At 39.7% G+C, this 17,991-nt stretch overlaps 1 protein-coding gene across 7 annotated transcripts in view; it reads left to right on the plus strand.

Moving 5' to 3' along the window:
• Positions 1 to 17,991, plus strand: part of LOC117945404 (ral guanine nucleotide dissociation stimulator-like) — a 59,433-nt gene that overhangs the window by 29,045 nt on the left and 12,397 nt on the right. For 5 of the 7 annotated variants that reach the window (XM_034872882.1, XM_034872881.1, XM_034872880.1 and 2 more), the window contains exons 2-8: positions 12,096 to 12,400; positions 12,798 to 12,872; positions 13,932 to 14,182; positions 14,504 to 14,628; positions 15,464 to 15,679; positions 16,418 to 16,521; positions 16,651 to 16,735. In XM_034872882.1, the coding sequence (XP_034728773.1) occupies positions 12,096 to 12,400; positions 12,798 to 12,872; positions 13,932 to 14,182; positions 14,504 to 14,628; positions 15,464 to 15,679; positions 16,418 to 16,521; positions 16,651 to 16,735 (1,161 nt within the window). The remainder of the gene's footprint in view (positions 1 to 12,095; positions 12,401 to 12,797; positions 12,873 to 13,931; positions 14,183 to 14,503; positions 14,629 to 15,463; positions 15,680 to 16,417; positions 16,522 to 16,650; positions 16,736 to 17,991) is intronic. The other 2 variants (XM_034872878.1, XM_034872883.1) reach the window with 1 other exon arrangement.

The raw sequence follows: 17,991 nt of genomic DNA on the forward strand, positions 1-17,991 counted from the left end.
ATGTGACTTCAATGAGCTTATTACTGATCTTAAAATATCAGTTCTGAGACACAAATGCTGAAGGAAGAGTTCATGTCAGGACGCCCTGAGCTGCTATTATTTGAGATTTGAGTCGACCGAAGCGGAGTTGGAGGTTTGGCCGAGCTCCGCGGGGAGAAACAGGAGCCGGACCGTCCGAGTCGATATGGACAGAGAATCTTTTGTTTCCACAGTTCATTTTTGAAGAGAGTCGAGTAGCCGAGTGCTGGATCTCAGCGGCAGACACAACGCCAGAAACAGGCTGGAATGTGAAGGCCTGCGACGCCTGGAATAATACTTAAATCGTCGGATTCTGCTCTCGCTGTCTGGCTGGTCTAGTTTAATCAGCTGGAGTGGTCTTACACGAGGAAACTTAAGAACATATTAACTAAAGAGCAGTTTTAATTTTCCAATGAACGAATGAATGAATTAAAATATGGTTAAAATTTGATTCTGAGATATGAAACCTGAATATTTCAGGGTCTATAAATTACATTTCCGCCTTTCTTGGAAATAGGCTTATTTGCTTATTTGTAAATGACATCATCATATACTGACGAGCAACAGTTTATCCATGGACGCAGCACTCAACTATAGCAACGGTTGCCAGACACCTGCTTGAGCTTAAGTTTTGGTTTTGACACAATGGTACCAAACCTGGCAACCTCCCTGTGACAGTTATGGAAAGGGTTTAATATGTCATATTTTCTGCTGTTAAGGGTCTCTCAATCAAAACAATAACAAAAGACACAAAGAGTTGGGTGACGTCGTGAAGTGGCACAGGATCATGAGAGTGGGTGGGGCAACAACTCCCATGATCCTTTGCCACTCCCTGTCATTGCAGTCAGCTTCTTGCGGATAGGATTCCTTTGTCATATTTGTTAGTTCTTACTATGTACAGACATGTATCACTTTTAGTGCATATTGAATAGATGTTAAAACTGACGAATGAAAGGACGGAGACAAAAGACAATTTTTGAGGGATTTGATGTGATTCAGCAGGATTGTCTGGGATTGGAAGTTTTCACTACGATGTCTCTGGGCACAGTTAAGAGGTTTTAGGTTTTTGTGTTTTAAGTAAGTGATTGTTCTTGTTCTGGAGCTTTCAACCACACCAAATGGCTTCCATGATTCAGAACATCTACACAGATGCAACCAAAAGCTCCTGAACAAAAGAATGGGCCTTGAATTGATTTAGTTTTGTCCATGTTATAGCAAATACCCTAAGTTTATCTCGCAAACATATGATATATACAGTAATGGGAAACAAGTAAACATTCACTTTTTTAATATTCAAAAAGGTGCAATTGCTAATTCAGTTTTACTACTTGATAAAGAATTATTAATCATGATTAATTGTTTCAGAATAAATGTCTAAAAGCCAACAGCAATGTACAATTGTTCAGCCAAGAAAAGCTGAAAATAAAGTAAAGTGGGACATGGTCATTGCCGGAATCTCCACCTCTATCAACTCCAGTGAGAGATAAGAGGTTTATTCTCCTAGCGGCACTCTGTACGCATGTTGGTGATTGATAACGGCTGACAAAGCCAGTTTAGCTGCTGGTGTGTTACTAATACCCGTCACAACAGCTCTGTCACCAAGTTTTAGTCCAACACATGGACAGGAGTGCACTTAACTACGGATTAAATCAAGATATAGTTTTTATTTCTGTGCCAAAGATGGAAAGTGTAAAAAAAGAGGGAATATATAACTAACTGCGTCGGCGAGACAAATAAGCAAAGAGTTAACAGACAACTAGATGGCACTTGAAAGAAAACAAATCTCCTCATTCTCGTCACTTTGAATCTAAAAGATATTTCTTGACAATGTAAACAAGCCTGGAAGATTTTGAATAGTTCGGAAGTTGCATTTAAATAAAATGAATTATCTGATGGCAGGAAATGTGGATTGAGGTCTTCTTTTCCTAAATCAAATCAGTAGTTCTCAGCTGATCTGCCAACTTAATTTCCCAGAAAAGATCTGTTCATGTCGAGTTTTAGCTGGAAGAGGCACAAACAAGCAAAAAAAAGGCAAAATAGTCCCTTTGGGTTGGTGGTAATTTGGAAAGAAAGTATCCAGAACCTTTTAAACTGGCCGAGATGCAGGGAAAGAACTGCTAGTGTGTTCGAAGAAGGAAGTCTGTGTTTTTTCCATAATTGTTGAAAGGAAAAGAGAGAGGTTGTAAAGTAAAATAAAACTAGATATTTGCAGCTAAACCACAGTGACATTTGCTTTAAGGATGCCAACCTGAACAATATCACGTTGCACAATATTATGTTTAGGGCGCAAGATATATCGAGTCAAAATCGTTTTCACAATACATCAAAAGTGTCACAATAAGTATGCAATATGTTTTTTGTGGAGCGCTGCGTCCCGTCCGTTGGCTGTGTGAGGCTATAATGATCACGTTTCATTGGCCAGTTACCGTGCCACTTGCACATGTTCGTGCACGTGAACGTGATCCCAACGATATCTTTCACCATTGTCGTTATTGTTGTGGTGTGCACTCGTCCTTTCACTTGAGTTAGAACAATTTTTAAACTATAGATTTATAGTTATCGTTACAGTTATTGTTCTTGGTGTGGACAGCCTTTTAGGCTGTCATTTGTAGTTTTTAAGAGTATAGTGTCTTGACAACTATTTAACAACCCCCCACCCCCTTTCTTTTGCACCATCAGGTCAACATTTTAATTTTATGACCAAATACTTGCAGAACTAATAACATTTCCATCAGTTTCAGTTGTACTTTCTGTTTAGTGCTAGAATTAGTAAATGTAGCACGCTAACACGCTAAATTATCATGGTGAAAGTGGTAAACATTATGCTTGCTTCATCAACATGTTAGCGTTGTCATTGTGAGCATGTTAGCATGCTGACGTTAGCATTTATCTCAAAGCACTGCTGTGCTCAAACATCTCACAGAGCTGCTAGCATAGCTGTAGACTCTCTAGTCTTGATTGATTTTAGCTGTAAATATGTATCCACAACATCTTACACTTATAACAATTTGTATGTCAGTGAGTATTTCCTTGTTTTCAAAATGTTTAACAAAGGTGGAGGAGGATTACATTTAGCCATTGAACAGGCTCTCGTAAGGTGAAGATTTCAGTGAATGTCACTGGCTTGTGCTACAGGGTTTATAATGAACGCAGGCTATTGTTGGCTTTGTTTAGGCGTTGACGGTTTTGGGGGGCAGGTTTTCTCTTTCCACTGGGAGTTTCCCTGCTGATCCACATGAACTCGGCTCCAAGGGGTTTTCTACGGGTCATATGGGACCGTTGCTTTCGAGGCAGGTCATTTTCTGTTGATGATCGCCCATAAATTTGCCAGACACCTCCGAACAGCCTCCCACGGCAATGTTTTGCCTTGAGGGGGTTTTGGCTCGGAACGAGGGTTTACTTGTGTTCCTGTGTGTTTGTTTTAGTCTGTTCCTGTGCCAGGTGGCTGTGTTTATAAAGAATGTACACCATCAGATATAAAGATGGGAGGTTTGTTATGTGGGATAATTCTTTATTTATTTCTAGATGAAGACTCATGATTGTGTTTCTGAGATGAAGAGCAGGTCAGCCAACAGTTCAGCCTGTTATTAAGACTTGAGAGTGAGGCTGGGAGTTTATGTGGAAGACATCTGCAGCTTACTCCCTGGACAAATTCCTTTTGGTCCAACATTGCTAGCTCATGGAGATTCGTTTGTAGTAAATTGATACTGCTAGTTCACCTGAGCTAGCTGACGCTAAAGCTCAGCCGTAGAGAACACCATCAATGTTTACATCTCGAGCTGTCATGAGCATGGACCTCTCGTCCATTAGTACGCTTCCTTCTGCACGCTGACACGATTGGCTGGTTTTGTTTGTTTTTTAGAAAATATATCCTACATAAAACTACTCACAAACAGATCTGTTGATTTATCTTGAGGAACCGAGTTAGGATTTCTAGGGGTGGGAATTTTTTTCTCACAATTTGATTCCGATTCAGAGGCCAACCATTCAATTCTAAAATGATTATCGATGCATCTTTATGCAACAGTTTTATTACGTACATTCCCATGTGTGGTTTAACCCTTGGATTGTCTTCACTTTCGGGACCCAATCGTATCCCTCGGGTCAAATTCACCTGTGACTTATTTGGGGATTTAAAAACATATCTGAAATAAAATTTAATTTCATAATTTATTAACAAATATTGTCTTTATCTCAATTTCAAAAATGTAACTTTTACCATTTTTGTTCTTGTAAATTTTTTTTATATGGGTCAATTTGACCCGAATACCATACAAGGGTTAAGAAAATATAAATCTCAGTTTGCTAATCACTTCCTAGACAAAGCAGACAAAGCTTAGATTTATTTGTCACACACAAGTTTTAATGAAATGTTTTGTCTACTAGTTTTTAATTTGTAAAAGATGCTTGTGAAAGTCACCTTCTCTCTCAGTAATCTTCCATGTCAGAGGCTCAGTCATGTTTAAAGGTGGAGAATTGGCTTCTTAGAGCATGAAACATGAGGTGGACAGATGTAATTTGATAAAGTAGATGAACAGCCTATATGTGTTTTGCCTTATTATTTTATGTATGTTTTATTAGATTAGATGTGTCTATATACAAAATTAAAAATTATATCTTTTAAGCCATTTTTGTGGAGGTTTTTTGCACTCTTGCCTAAACTCTAAGTTGTTGTCCATAGTCCCATATGTACTTATCTGAAGACAGTAATTTTTAAATGAAAATCAACACATTTCTTATTTTTAATAATCGATTATCAGCTTATCTGAATTGAGCATTGAATCGTTCTAGAGAGAATCACAATGCATCTCGGAATCGACTATTTTCCCCACCCTAATGATTTCTGGAAAAAGACATTGCTAATGAATTTTTAATGCATTTTTTTTAGTCAATTGTTATCTAGTTCCATTATATTGGAGAAAAAGCAGACATCCCTACGGCTAATATCTCCAACATTCATTAACTCCCACCAAAACAATCAATATTGATAAATAGCACTACAGGTAAGAGGTAAAATATGTATTTTTTATTTTGGGGAGAACTGTCCTTTTGAGGCAGATGAATCAGCTGATTGGTATTTAATGCAAGACAAGGTCAGAGATACATTACACATCTTTAACTGTAGAATCAAGTCAGGTTATGTCTTGGAACTATGTGTTGTACGAAAAAATGTAAAGAAAGTGAGAAACAGTTGACATGTATGTGTGGTAATGCAGAAAACGTGTGTTTACATTTAACTGATTCATTTGACTGTCTTTTGAGACAAACAGTAAATCCATTCATCCTTTCTCCACTATGGCCATGGATTTTCCTCTTTCTGGTAACCTTTTCCCCTTTCTCTCACTCTCTCTCTTTCTCTTTCTCACTCTCATCACTCTTTGCTGACACTTTTATTCGCCTCACATTCCTCCATCCTACATGTACATTCATGGTCATTCACATTCAGGATGGTGTAGGTGAAAGTAGATCTGATAAGTGTTGGATTTTTTTTTTTATGTGTAGGAGGCCGACTCTGGATGCCAGACATTTCTGTGGAACCTGCTCTAGTTTTCAGATTTTATTCCATAACTGACACGAGGAGCCGAGAAACAAAAACGTCATTATACATTAGAAAGTGACTGTTCTGCTGTTACTGTTGATTTGTGCTAACTAGGATTAGCAAATATGTCTCAGTGTCTGTTTTAAGTGCTGGCTTCATGTAACTTTATATTTTCTGTTTAGATGAATACAATGCACTTTTGGTAGGTCAATTCTAAGGGTGCAAGATATATCGTTATCTTAGTATGTCAAAAGTGTCGCAATGATTATGCCTTATTTTCTGGAGCGCTGTGTCCAGTCCGTTTACTGTGTGGCTAAGTTGCGTTTGATTTAGAGCCCGCTTGAAACGCCATAATAACCATGTTTCATTGGCCAGTTGTGTGCCACTTAGTGCACGTCCGCGCACGGGTCCACTACGTGACAAACCCTATGGTACGTACCACTTGTGTGCATATTTCAAAAGAGTGACAGCGTAAGTGAAAAAATAGATAGGGACCACAAAACGGAACAAATCAGAGAAGAGAAAAAATAAAACAAACATTTCTATTTTTTCCTGTAAATACATTCAGACCCAGTTTCACTCTGTTAAACATGTGGTGACTATATTTAGACCAGTAAATTAAAAGTAAAAAACCCTTCCCTCTGGTATAACGGCTGTAATGCAGTTTGTTTAGTTGCATTGTTCATCACAAAGAGTAGGTAAACAGGTTTCTAAAAATAAAGGTCATCAGTGCCTTTTTTGTTTTTAGTGCATCATGTTCAAAATGCAATGTTCTGCACCACTCATAGTCCTGCGTCACTCAGTGGTCCCTAAGTTAATGTTGAACATCTTTGCTTTTATGGCATAACAACTATGGTTAAAATAGGCTTCCCAGATCAGCTAATGGACGCTTTGAACTAAGCAATCAAAAGCACATTGAAAGTTACAGTAGAAGCCATAGAGTGGATGTCAGAGGAGATAACGAAAGGCTTAATGCTTCTACAAGATGCCCGTTCTCGTTAAACATTTGTTTAAGAATCGATTACGACCTATATTTACCTTTTTATAGTACAACGGGTTCCATTCCAGTTTGAAAATACTGTACAATTTACAAAAAATACAAGTACAACAGTGATTTTTTTTTTTTTAACTTTGCAAACGTCACGATCACGCGTGTAACTGGAAGTGAGGTAATGTCTTTAACGATTTTAACCAAATCCATAATATCTTTCTAAACATGACTCGGTAGTTAGGGTGCTTAAGTCCCACCACACTGTGTCTGTTTGACAACATAAAAGACGTGTTTAAAACCGCGATTGTTTTCATTCCAAACCATATAGATATTAGATATGAGGACGGGGAAAGCTTCCGTGGGTGCCATTAGAGGGTAGGATCAAACGGCCCGTATTGTCGTATGGTTTAGAGGACTTGTCGGGATCTACAGCCTCAAAGCCACAATTCCCCCAGCACTGAATCACCTCTCACCTTTTCTTAGAGCAGATAATAGATGCTAAGTGTGTTGTTTTCACCCCACAATTGTCTGTAATATAGTGGTAGCTGCTACATTATTTGCTAGATGTAGTTAATTAATCTGCCACTATGTGCCAATGTGCAACCATTTTTGGGGCTTTACATTTATTTTAAAAATCTTTTTTTTTTTAAGAGAAATGCAAAATATGAAATGACTACAGTGATTTACATGTTAGCATCTCCCACTTCCCCTTCACCCACCTCTGTACCCGACGTACAGACTCATATATGATAAAATATAAAGTAAGTGACAAATTTAGCAGGTCTGATACAATAAAAGTAGGTAAACAAAAGCACAGAAGAAGAGCAAGGTGAGAAGAGAGAAGTCTTTCACAATTGCATCTGGTCGGATGCCAGGCCTCAAAAGGAGCTGAATTGAACTTAGGATTTTCTTCATGCAAATTAATTTTATTTTTAAGTTTCAGGAATGACAAGAGATCAGAGGTAGGATTTCCATGAATGTGGAGTCGGTGATTTCCAGTAAAGCAGCATCCCCCTGCGGGCAATTAACGTTTAATTTGTTTTTTCCTTTTTTTTTAACCACTGAACCAGGGGTGCTGAGGAGGCTGCCTATCTTTAGAAGCTACTTCCCGAGTATGTGGCTTTGTAACCAGGATGGTGCCGATCTGGTTGACTAAGCAGCACTGAGTCAGGCTGAAGGAATGTGAGACAAACTTAAATATAAAATAGGAGATGATTCAGAGAGAATTCACTCTTATTTACTTGGTGTTTCTTATCGAGGCTGCACTGGAATGCAGTTAAAGATGGTGTGGCTTGTTAAGCTGCCGGTTGAAAGACCCAATGAAAGAGTGAATGCCATAATTGAATGTAAAGCCTCTTCTACATTGTTTAGCACCTTTAGTTATTTGAGCAAAGTGCCCAAAAGTTTCATCTTATTCTTCTGGATTTGATTTCATGCTAATCAACGGGTTGGTCCAAACAAACATTTGGAAAGACTGTGAGAGAAGAGTCATTCATCACCAGCTGCAAGTGCAAATGACTTTTTCAGATTTAAAACCATCCCGCCAACGTCAAAGGCTTAATTAAAGCCTTAGTGTGGAACTTTTTTGTGTTAATGAATGTCCGTTGCATTCAAGCCGGTGCCAAATGAGTTGCCACAAAGCTTATTAAAACTATCAGCTCTGTTTTTCTCAGTATGGCTGTCTTCAGAAGATTGTGTAGTCCGGTGACTTTCCCACGCAGAAAATCGATCAAAGATAATTAACTCTTCTGATCAGTTTTTTTTAATCCTCCATGTCCTCCTTGGCTACTAGCAACTACCTGAAAGAGAGTTAGGGGCAGGTGGTTCTGGTGTGCGATCACGGAAGGCTTGTATCATGTGGACGCGGCAACAATTTTATTGTCATTACTTAGAATTCCTCATGGGGACTACAGAAACAACGGACTAAATGTAAATGTGCTGTATTTATATAGCGCTTTTCCAGTCTTAACAACTGCTCAAAGCGCTTTTACATCTACAGGAAACATTCACCATTCACACACATTCATACACTGTGGCCGGGGCTGCCATACAAGGTGCCACCTGCTCATCAGATAAACATTCACACACATTCACACTCCGATGCGCAGCACCGGGGGCAACTTGGGGTTCAGTGTCTTGCCCAAGGACACTTTGACAATGACTGCAGGGGCGGGGATCGAACCACCAACCTTCCAATTGGCAGGCAACCGCTCTACCACTGAGCCACAGCCGCCCCAGACTATAGCTTTAAGGCTTTTTCTAATTGAAATGGTCTCTTGGGTCAGATGTGAGTTTTCGGCTTCCTTACTTTCTGGGGATTTTTAACAGGAATTTGGTCTTTACTTAGTGCTTCTGTTTGGTTCCACTTCCTGATTTGGGCTAATTTTATTAATAGATATTTAAAGCCTCTGCTAATCTAGGTATAAAGCATTGATCGCTCAGTGTGTTGTTTGGTAATAAGGAGAGTTTGTTTATCATGACAACAGGAGGAATGGGAGCGTTATGGTGGGCATTGACTCGGCAGATGGAGCGAGGCGCTGCCCTTGAGCTCTAGAGTTTTTTTCAGGGCTTGAAGTGATAGCAGCGCGGCCCCTGTGGTTTGGCTGATAAGCACCTCTCGTGCTGTCAAGGCCCTCAGCTGCAGCTGTGCCCTAGCCTTTATACTCTGCAGGATTTACAACAGTCCAGGGGTTTTTCTCCACTCTCCCCGTTTATCTGTCACACACACACACCCTCCCTCTGTTACCCACTCTCTAAGTAGGTTACTGAAGTTCAGGTTCTATGTGTAAGCACGAGTCTTTGTTGTCCTGATCAGGGTGGAAAACCTTTGAGTGTTTTCAATGGTTAGAGATCCTAGTTAGAGCCAGTTTCTATGCCTGTGTATTTCTTTTTTTTCCGTGTGTTTAGGAACAAATAGTTTTGCTTTTCTAGCATGTGGAACAGCATCAGCCTGCTTCTATTTGTTACCCTGTTTTTTTTTCTTCCGATAGTTTGTTGATCTTATTCTCTTGTTGGTGTGTCCTGTTTAAATGTCTCTGGGTTTTAATCCATACCTGAAGTATCAATTAATTTGCTTGTTTCACTCTAGAATTCAGTATTTGTTTAGAACATGTTATAAATTAATTCAACATTACAACCCACCTTTTCCCACAGAGCTCGTTTTGTAAGGCGTGTAAACTATCACATGGGAAAATTAACTACATTTGCATACTGTGAATTGTTTTTAATTGAGATTCCTTTTTGAATTAAAAATTGATGTTGAATTGAATCTTGGTCCTAAAAAACGATACTGAATCGAATCGTGACATTTTCTGGATCGAGCCCCCCTAATGGAAACCCAAAGTCGATCTGCAGTTGACCTCAATTCCAGCCCTCTTTTAACTGAAATGAATCACATAATTCTGCAAACGTTCACGTTTCTGAGAATGTACAGTAATGTACTGAACTCATTCAACTATCTCTGGCTTAAATATCCAAACTAATAGATGCATTACACACAAAGGAAACAAGAAACAACCTCCGATAGCACCCTGAGGGAGGCACGTTAGTGGAATAAAATAATGGGCGTGGCATGTTGGTGAATTACCATTTGATATAATTTAGTTCACTTTGTCCTGTTTACTTATTTCCCTGCTTTTGCTTGTTTTGTACTTTATTTTACTTTTGTACCCTTTTTTCAAATGTTGTAAGTCACAAACGGTGACCCATTCTTTGTCGTAATACTCAGATTTAAATTCTATGTAAATCACGTTCAAAACAATGAAACTTAAATACTAAGGACAGTACTACAGTACTTGAAGATTCTGTATCGCTTTTTCCAAATTCACAGCCATCCTCATTTTGAGCTTGTCTCCATGGTAACACAGACACAACAGAGCGACTTGGCATGAACCGAGATGTTACCGAATAGATCCCTGACCAGAAAAAGAAAGTAGGCAGTGAAGCACAGGGAGTCACACAGAGCCTTGGAAATGGACTGATGACTAATGCTCCCAGGATGCACTACAAAGGGCCGCGACACATCAGATTACATGCCATTCCTCCACCGAGGCCTTGGCTCCAATGATTCACACCACTGTAGCTCTGCTATTTAGGGTTTGATGTGTTCTGAGCCTCAGCGCTCCGACTGTCGAGCTTTATCTTCCAACTGTTACACCAACTGCTGATAGGAAGCACATGCAGTTGTGTGATAAATCATTAGTTGGATTTTGTAATTCTTGAGTTGTAGCAGGCAGCTTTAGTCCTTAGTTAGCTGATTTTGGGAAAAAAAATCAAATTGCGATTTGTTTTTGCCAGATATTGGGATTACGATGCGATCTGCATTTTTTTCTTTTCTTAAAAGTTTAGCTAAAGTTCAATATTTACTGTGTGACAGGTAAAAGTTCATGGAGCTAAAGTTCAATATTTACTGTGTGACAGGTAAAAGTTCATGGAGCATTATATCATGAGACGCCATCAAAGCTGCTCTATATTTTTTTATATTGAAAAAATCCCTCTAGAGCAGATTAGATCTTTATTGTCATTGTTGACTACAACAAAACGGTTTAGCAGCTCTCAGTATGACAGTTCAATCAGACAAACAGAAATATAAAATGTAATTGGTAAAATAGAAAATACGGTAACAATTAAATTTAAATAGTAAAATAGAACAATCAAGATAATTAACACGAGGAGGTGGCACTTTATACGATATACATATGTTATTGATTGTTATTAATGTTATGGATCGTGAACAACAAAGATGTTTTGTTAATCTGCTTATTGATTAATCGACTAATTGTTGCAGCTCCACTTCAGAACTCTGTCTTAAAGTAAAGGATCAGGAACAATCTGGTTTCTCTTCTAAGCTGCCAGAACTCAGCTATCTTTGCTTTAAAGTGGACTTCAGTTTTGTCACCTGTTGATTAGTTTCTGTTGTGTAACTTTCAGCAGCGCTAATGCAGGTCACATGCATCACACGTTGTTGACAGCCGTGATGATGAATAAAACAATCTCTGTCAACGTATATGTGTTGTTTTGTGGTCTGTTTTTTTTTGGTCATATTCCAGAGAACACAACAACAAAATGCAATGATGGTGACATGCAAACAGCCTACAGAGCTCGTATTCACGCAACAAGCGGTTTGTGTTAATTCCCTGTTTAGGAATATACAGGCTGCAGCTTGTATTGTAGTGCCAGTCATCCAGCAAGCTCTGTTTAGTAACAAGCTATTGTTTGTTTGTGCACGGCCACGCACATGATTCACTAAGTATGACTCAGAGAGGGAGACAGACCAAAAAGAAGAGCGCCGGGTCACACAGATGCTCATAATTAAAGGCTTTCGTCCCAAAATAAGATGTTGGACATTTTTTAACTCGACTTTCGTCATGGTAATGGTGGCATCTTTTCTCTGTCTTTAATGCCCTCTAATCTGCTCAAAGCAGATATTTGAATAGCTTGTTCCAACACAAGAAAAATTTGTTTTTTATATTTAAATTTAAGAATACAACCCAAAGAAAAGTTATTTGGACAAAAATGTCTTACTTTCCTTCTTCCTCTGTCTTGTAGAGCTCGACGCAGGAGATTGGCGAGGAGGCCGAGGACGACGCCATCTTCACCATCACGCTAAGGAAGGTGCAGCTTCACCAGTCGGCCAGTAAGGGGCAGCGATGGCTCGGCGTGGAGACGGACTCGGCCCTGAGCCTTTACGAGACCTGCAAGGTGCGGACCATTAAGGCCGGCACGCTGGAGAGGCTGGTGGAGTACATGGTGTCGGCCTTCAGGGGCAAAGACTCCACCTACGTCACCATCTTCCTCTGCACCTACCGCTCCTTCGCCAGCACTAAGCAGGTGCTGGATCTCCTGCTCCACAGGTACAGTGATGGCAGAAGACACACCTATCTGTGCACCAGTGTTTCTTCGCTCCTGGGACGGGGATAAATCTTAGGGGACCTTTCTTGAGTTTTACTTCTTCAGCTCACTGAAAATCTTCTTCCTGTTTATGTTGTAGGGGTCACAAGGCAAAAAGTGGTTGGGTGCTATTGCCAACAAATGAACAGAAAATGCTCGATAAAATGACAAACATAACATCATCCCCGCAAACATTTGTTGTTTTTATTCTTGAAAAATTAGAACTGTTAGTTAACCTTCCACCGTGCTTCATATTCTGTTAAATGTTTTTGTTAACTTTGATATCAAATGTAATTTTTTTTTATCAGAATTTAAATGTTTTTTTTTTAACTTGATTGAACAACCTGTTTGTGCTTTTAGGTATGCCAAGCTGCAAAACGTCCCCGCAGCCGCAGCGCACAGAGTCTCCCAGGACGACAGCACAGAGCTGAGAAAGTGAGTCTGCGGCAGCCAACATTCATCACTGAGTTCATTCACAGCGCCGACCCTCGTCCCACTCATCTCCGGGTTAAAGGGATATCCGCAGAGTTTGAAGCGCTGGCTGGTTATTTTTCTTTGAGAGACAGCGGTCAGACTGTTTCTGTGGCTGTTTGATACAACACAGTACTCAACTGATGAAGATACAGTAAATCACTGACAACAAAATACTGAAGCTTTTACAGCCTTTTGGAGCTTCAGTTTTACTAAAACCATCAAAAGATCATTATAAGCATTGCTTGTTAAAACCACATGGCTTATGTCTTACTCTCATTTGAGCGCTATTAGTATATCTCTCTGAAGCCCTGCGTTATATGTAGCTGCTACGACATATACGACACAACAAGTTTAAAACTCAAAATTTCACATTTCTCTGTCAGGGTTTTGAAGAATTATGCTTTTTTATGAGACAAAGAAGTGCAAAAAACTCTCTTTAGTGTAATACTAAAGTATGAAGACATGTTAACAGTGATGGAAGAGGTACTTTGGTAAAAGTTACAATAATGCACTGTTGATGTTAAAAGTAAAAGCTCTGTATTCAAAAATTTACTTAAGTAATAGTACAGAAGTATTAACATCAAAAATAAAAGTACTCCTTATGCAGAATGGCCCATTTCAGAATAATATATATAACACGTTATTGCATTACAATTATTGATGCACTTTAGTGTTGCCGCTGATAAAGATAGAGCTCATATTAATTACATTATATATTGCTGGGTACTACATATTTAAAATACATCAGTATGTATCAGTTGATTGATACTTTGCATTATCTGAATCTGCAAAGAAACTAAAGCTGCCAAATAAATGTAGTGTGGTAGAAGTATGAAGTTGCATTAAAATGAGAATATTCTAAAGTACAAGGACCTCAAAATAGTACTTAAGTACAGTATTTGTTTTGTTTCATTCAGCACTGAAAAATGAGTGTTCAGATTTGAGAAATGCCTATGTTGATGAATATCTCATTATTATTCTCTCATTGTATAATTTTATGTTATTGCATGTGTGTTGCAGCACTGTTTCATCCATCCTGGGCGCGTGGCTGGACCAGTACTCTGAGGACTTCTGGACCCCTCCAAACTACGACTGTCTGCACCAGCTCATGTCCTACCTCCACCGCCACTTCCCCGGCTCGGACCTGGAGCGCCGCGCCCGCAACCTGCTGGCCCACTTTCACCGCCGACAGCAGTGTGAGCCTGATCCTGATGGTATGAAGGCAGGACAGGAGAGGGACAACAACAGGGCAGGGACTTCAGAAAAAGGGGGTCAGAGAAAAATGCTAGATTTGTTTTGTCTTTCGCAAGTGCAAACAATTTGTCCCCATGTACACCTACACATTTCACGCAGCCGTTGATACAATGTCCGTTCCCTTGAAGTAGAACTTGTCGTTCTAAAGAACAGTCTCGTTGTACGAGTGATAAGGACTCCTTACAGTCGCTGTCGGCGCACATGACATTGAGCCCTGAGATTTCCAAATCAAAGCAAACATGAAGGCCAAAGATAGGATGAGAAACAGAAGAACTACGTTTATGTTGAGCTCAGGTTGAGGCAGTGTTGCTAACCATGTTTTTTCTTTTTCGCTTCAGGGGAACACATCGGCTGCCCTTTTGCTACGCAGGAAGAGAGTGGCTTTGAGGACGAGCTTCCTGCTTTCAGTTTCCTGTCGTTTGACCCCATCATGGTGGCAGAGCAGTTCACGCTCATGGACGCGGTGAGGATGTTTCCCTTTCCCTTATCAACAGATTTGGTTTACTTCCACAGTCCTTCATCTCTAGAGTTCCCCAGACAGTCTGGGATTCAAATCAGTAAAAAGTTTTCAGGTTCTGCAACTAGTTTAGTAATAAATATTGTTATTATTGATTAATCTGCCAGGTATATCTTTGATTTATCAGTAAATCGATTTAGTCCATAAAATGTCAGAAAATAGCTAAGAAGCACCCACAATTTCAACTTGACCGATGTTTTTGACTGACTAACAGTCTTAAACACAAAGATATTCAGGTCACACATGTATTCAGGAAAGTTACATTTTCATGATATAGCTGTGACTGTTGACGTCTCTTTTTGTGCATTTATAGAAGCTATAGTGTTCACCAATATCCGGTCATCTATTCTTTTAGAGTCAGTGGCCACGCAGCGTATTAAACAATCAAATTCATGTTCCTTTAATCCACAAAGGAGAGGATTGTTGGGAGACAGAGTGAAATAAAATTGTTCAGAATCAATGCAACAGAGACCAATACACAGCATCTTGAGTCAAGCTGCCAAAAATCGTGGATGATTCTTCATCTCTCATGAAGCAACCAACAGCATCTTTTAAAATCCTCTCCAATGCCCCCCAAATCTTCTTATCTTATCTTCTCTTATACATCTTCATCTCAAACAACTGTTTTTACATTCTAATTAAAACTCTTGATCAAAGCCAATGTCATTTCTGTGTGTAATTACCCTTTAAAAAACCCTCTGCTTGAAACTACAATGCAAAATTACGAATTTGGTCATAAAAGTATTGTACTCAAACACTGTATTCACGTTTCTCTGTTCAGGATCTGTTTAAGAAGGTGGTGCCGTACCACTGCCTGGGGGGGATCTGGTCTCAGCGGGACAAGAAGGGGAAGGAGCACCTGGCTCCCACCATCAGAGCCACTGTGGCCCAGTTCAACTCCGTCACCAACTGTGTCATCACCACCTGCCTGAGCAACCCTGCGCTGAAGCCCAACCAGAGAGCCAGGCTGCTGGAGAGGTGGATAGACGTGGCTCGGGTGAGTTCAAATGAAAGAAATGATTTTAAAGGGATGGTTTAGATCAGGGGTCTTCCACATTTTTAAGGCTTAGGACCCCTGAGCTGAAACAGAGAGACAGCAGGGACCCCCTACTGATATTAGTATAAAATTGACTTGCAAATTAAACTGTGTAGGGTAGCCTAAAGCCTTTTTATGGTGCATACAATAGTAAGGTATTAAAATATATATGCAACCCATCATACATATTCATATATTTTAATGTTTAACATACAGTACATGTAGCATAGTGAATCCTTAAAGGTGCTTTTAGTGATGTCACACTTTTTTTTGGTCACATACAGCAAACATCTCCTCACTACCTGCTAGCTGCCTCTCCCCAGAACACACTGTAAAAAAAACGCAGTCTCCGTAGAAACAAAAAATCAAAAAACAAAAAACTGTGCCCACCTGTACCACGAAACATAAAAGTTTTCCAGTCTATAACAGACAAGAAGGATTTGGGGATGGGGGTTGGGGCGTTGGCAATTATCTAACTTGCTGACGTTTCACCTTTTAATGAAGTATAAGTAAGAGGAGGAGGGAGGGGCCCCTAAGGGTCCTGGACCCCAGGTTGAAGATCCCTGTTTTAGATCTTTTAAGTTTTTATGGTAGCAATGCACACAAAACAGAACTGGAGAAAACCACTTAAAAAGGTCAAGTTGAAGCACAGTTTGTTGAATCGGTTTCTAATTGGATGATTGTTTGCGTTGTGTTCAGGAGTGTCGGATCCTGAAGAACTTCTCCTCTTTGCGAGCCATCCTCTCCGCCCTGCAGTGCAACGCCATCCATCGCCTGAAGAGGACCTGGGAGGAAGTGTCAAGGTGGATTTCCCGTCTTGGGTTATTGCAGTTGCATATGTGCACTAATTAAATGTTGTTTAAGGCAGAGGGGGCTGTCGGGGGTGTTGGTTTGTTTGTTTTTCGTGCACTGACCTCGGCGTCTGTTCACAGGGAGAGTTTCCGCACCTTCCGGGAGCTGTCCGAGATCTTCTCAGACGACAACAACTACTCCCTCAGCCGAGAGCTGCTGGTGAAGGTGGGTCGCAGCTTCTCAACTGCACACACACACAAACAAGCAGAACATATGCATAAAAAAACAGTTGACTACATACTACTTTTTAAATGTTAAAACCATCTCTGCTGGACTACAGTTAAGAGATCCATCTCACTAAGATGAACGTTGTTCTACTTTTTGGTCATCATATTCACACTACAAATTATCTCCTTTTAAAGCATTGATACTGATCCCCACATGACTGTATTGTTATGTATTGATATTGAAGTATGTGTTTCAAAATATCATAATTGGAGCTGAAGCGATTCATTTTTAAGCAAAAATTCAAAAGGTGGTGGTCTCAACTCTCTCTCTAAACTGAATACCTTTAAGGTTTTAGACTGTTGAATAGAAACATAATTTGTAAACATGAGCTTACCTTCTGGGAAACTGAAGACATTTTCACATTTTTATTACATATAAAGCAAAACAATTACTCGATTAATTGAAACGAAATAATCTGCAGTTTTATCCATAATGAAAATATTCAAATAATTTGTCTTTTTCAGTATCACCCAGTGCTAAATCCCAACAATTCTCATTTGAATTTCCAGAAAATGTATTACATATTTACATATATTGTGATAGTAAATGTTATCCTTATTGCTTGTTTGTCTGATGTTCTTAGCCAGAGTGACTTAAAATCTGTAAACAACACATTCAAAGGCATAGCACTAATATTGCCAGAAACCTGCAGCAACAAGTTTAATGATGAGAGTAGTGATTAGACTGGATTAGGATTAGATTTACAGTAGAAATAAGGTAATATGACTGATGATTGCATGATGAGATAGAGGAGCTGCAGAATATAAAATAACAACACATAGACAGAGAGACATAACAAGGGTTTGCCTCCAATCAGACATACTGTACCAATCCATCTGTGTGAGTTATATAAGGTGTTTGCATGGCATCTGGACAGAGAGCAGCAGGATGGCTTGTTGACCCATCCCATTGGTGGACTTCCTCCTGTCTGTTTCATAACAGCTGCAGAGGAACATTAGTGACAGAAACATCCTGCAGGGGAGGAACACCTTGTGTCACGTTCATTTGGATCACAGTATCCACACATATTACTCATGATGTCCTCGGTGGGCTCCGTGCAGCTGACGGATTGCTGTCATCGTTAATCTGATTTATGGTGCTTAATTGAGAGAGGCGTTGACACCTTCTCATACTGACGCACACGATGCAAGGACAGCAGGAACTGAGAAACGGGACAGAAAATGAAACCGTAA

This window comes from Etheostoma cragini, chromosome 5 (assembly GCF_013103735.1).
Source record: "Etheostoma cragini isolate CJK2018 chromosome 5, CSU_Ecrag_1.0, whole genome shotgun sequence".
NCBI classification, from domain to species: Eukaryota; Metazoa; Chordata; class Actinopteri; order Perciformes; family Percidae; genus Etheostoma; species Etheostoma cragini.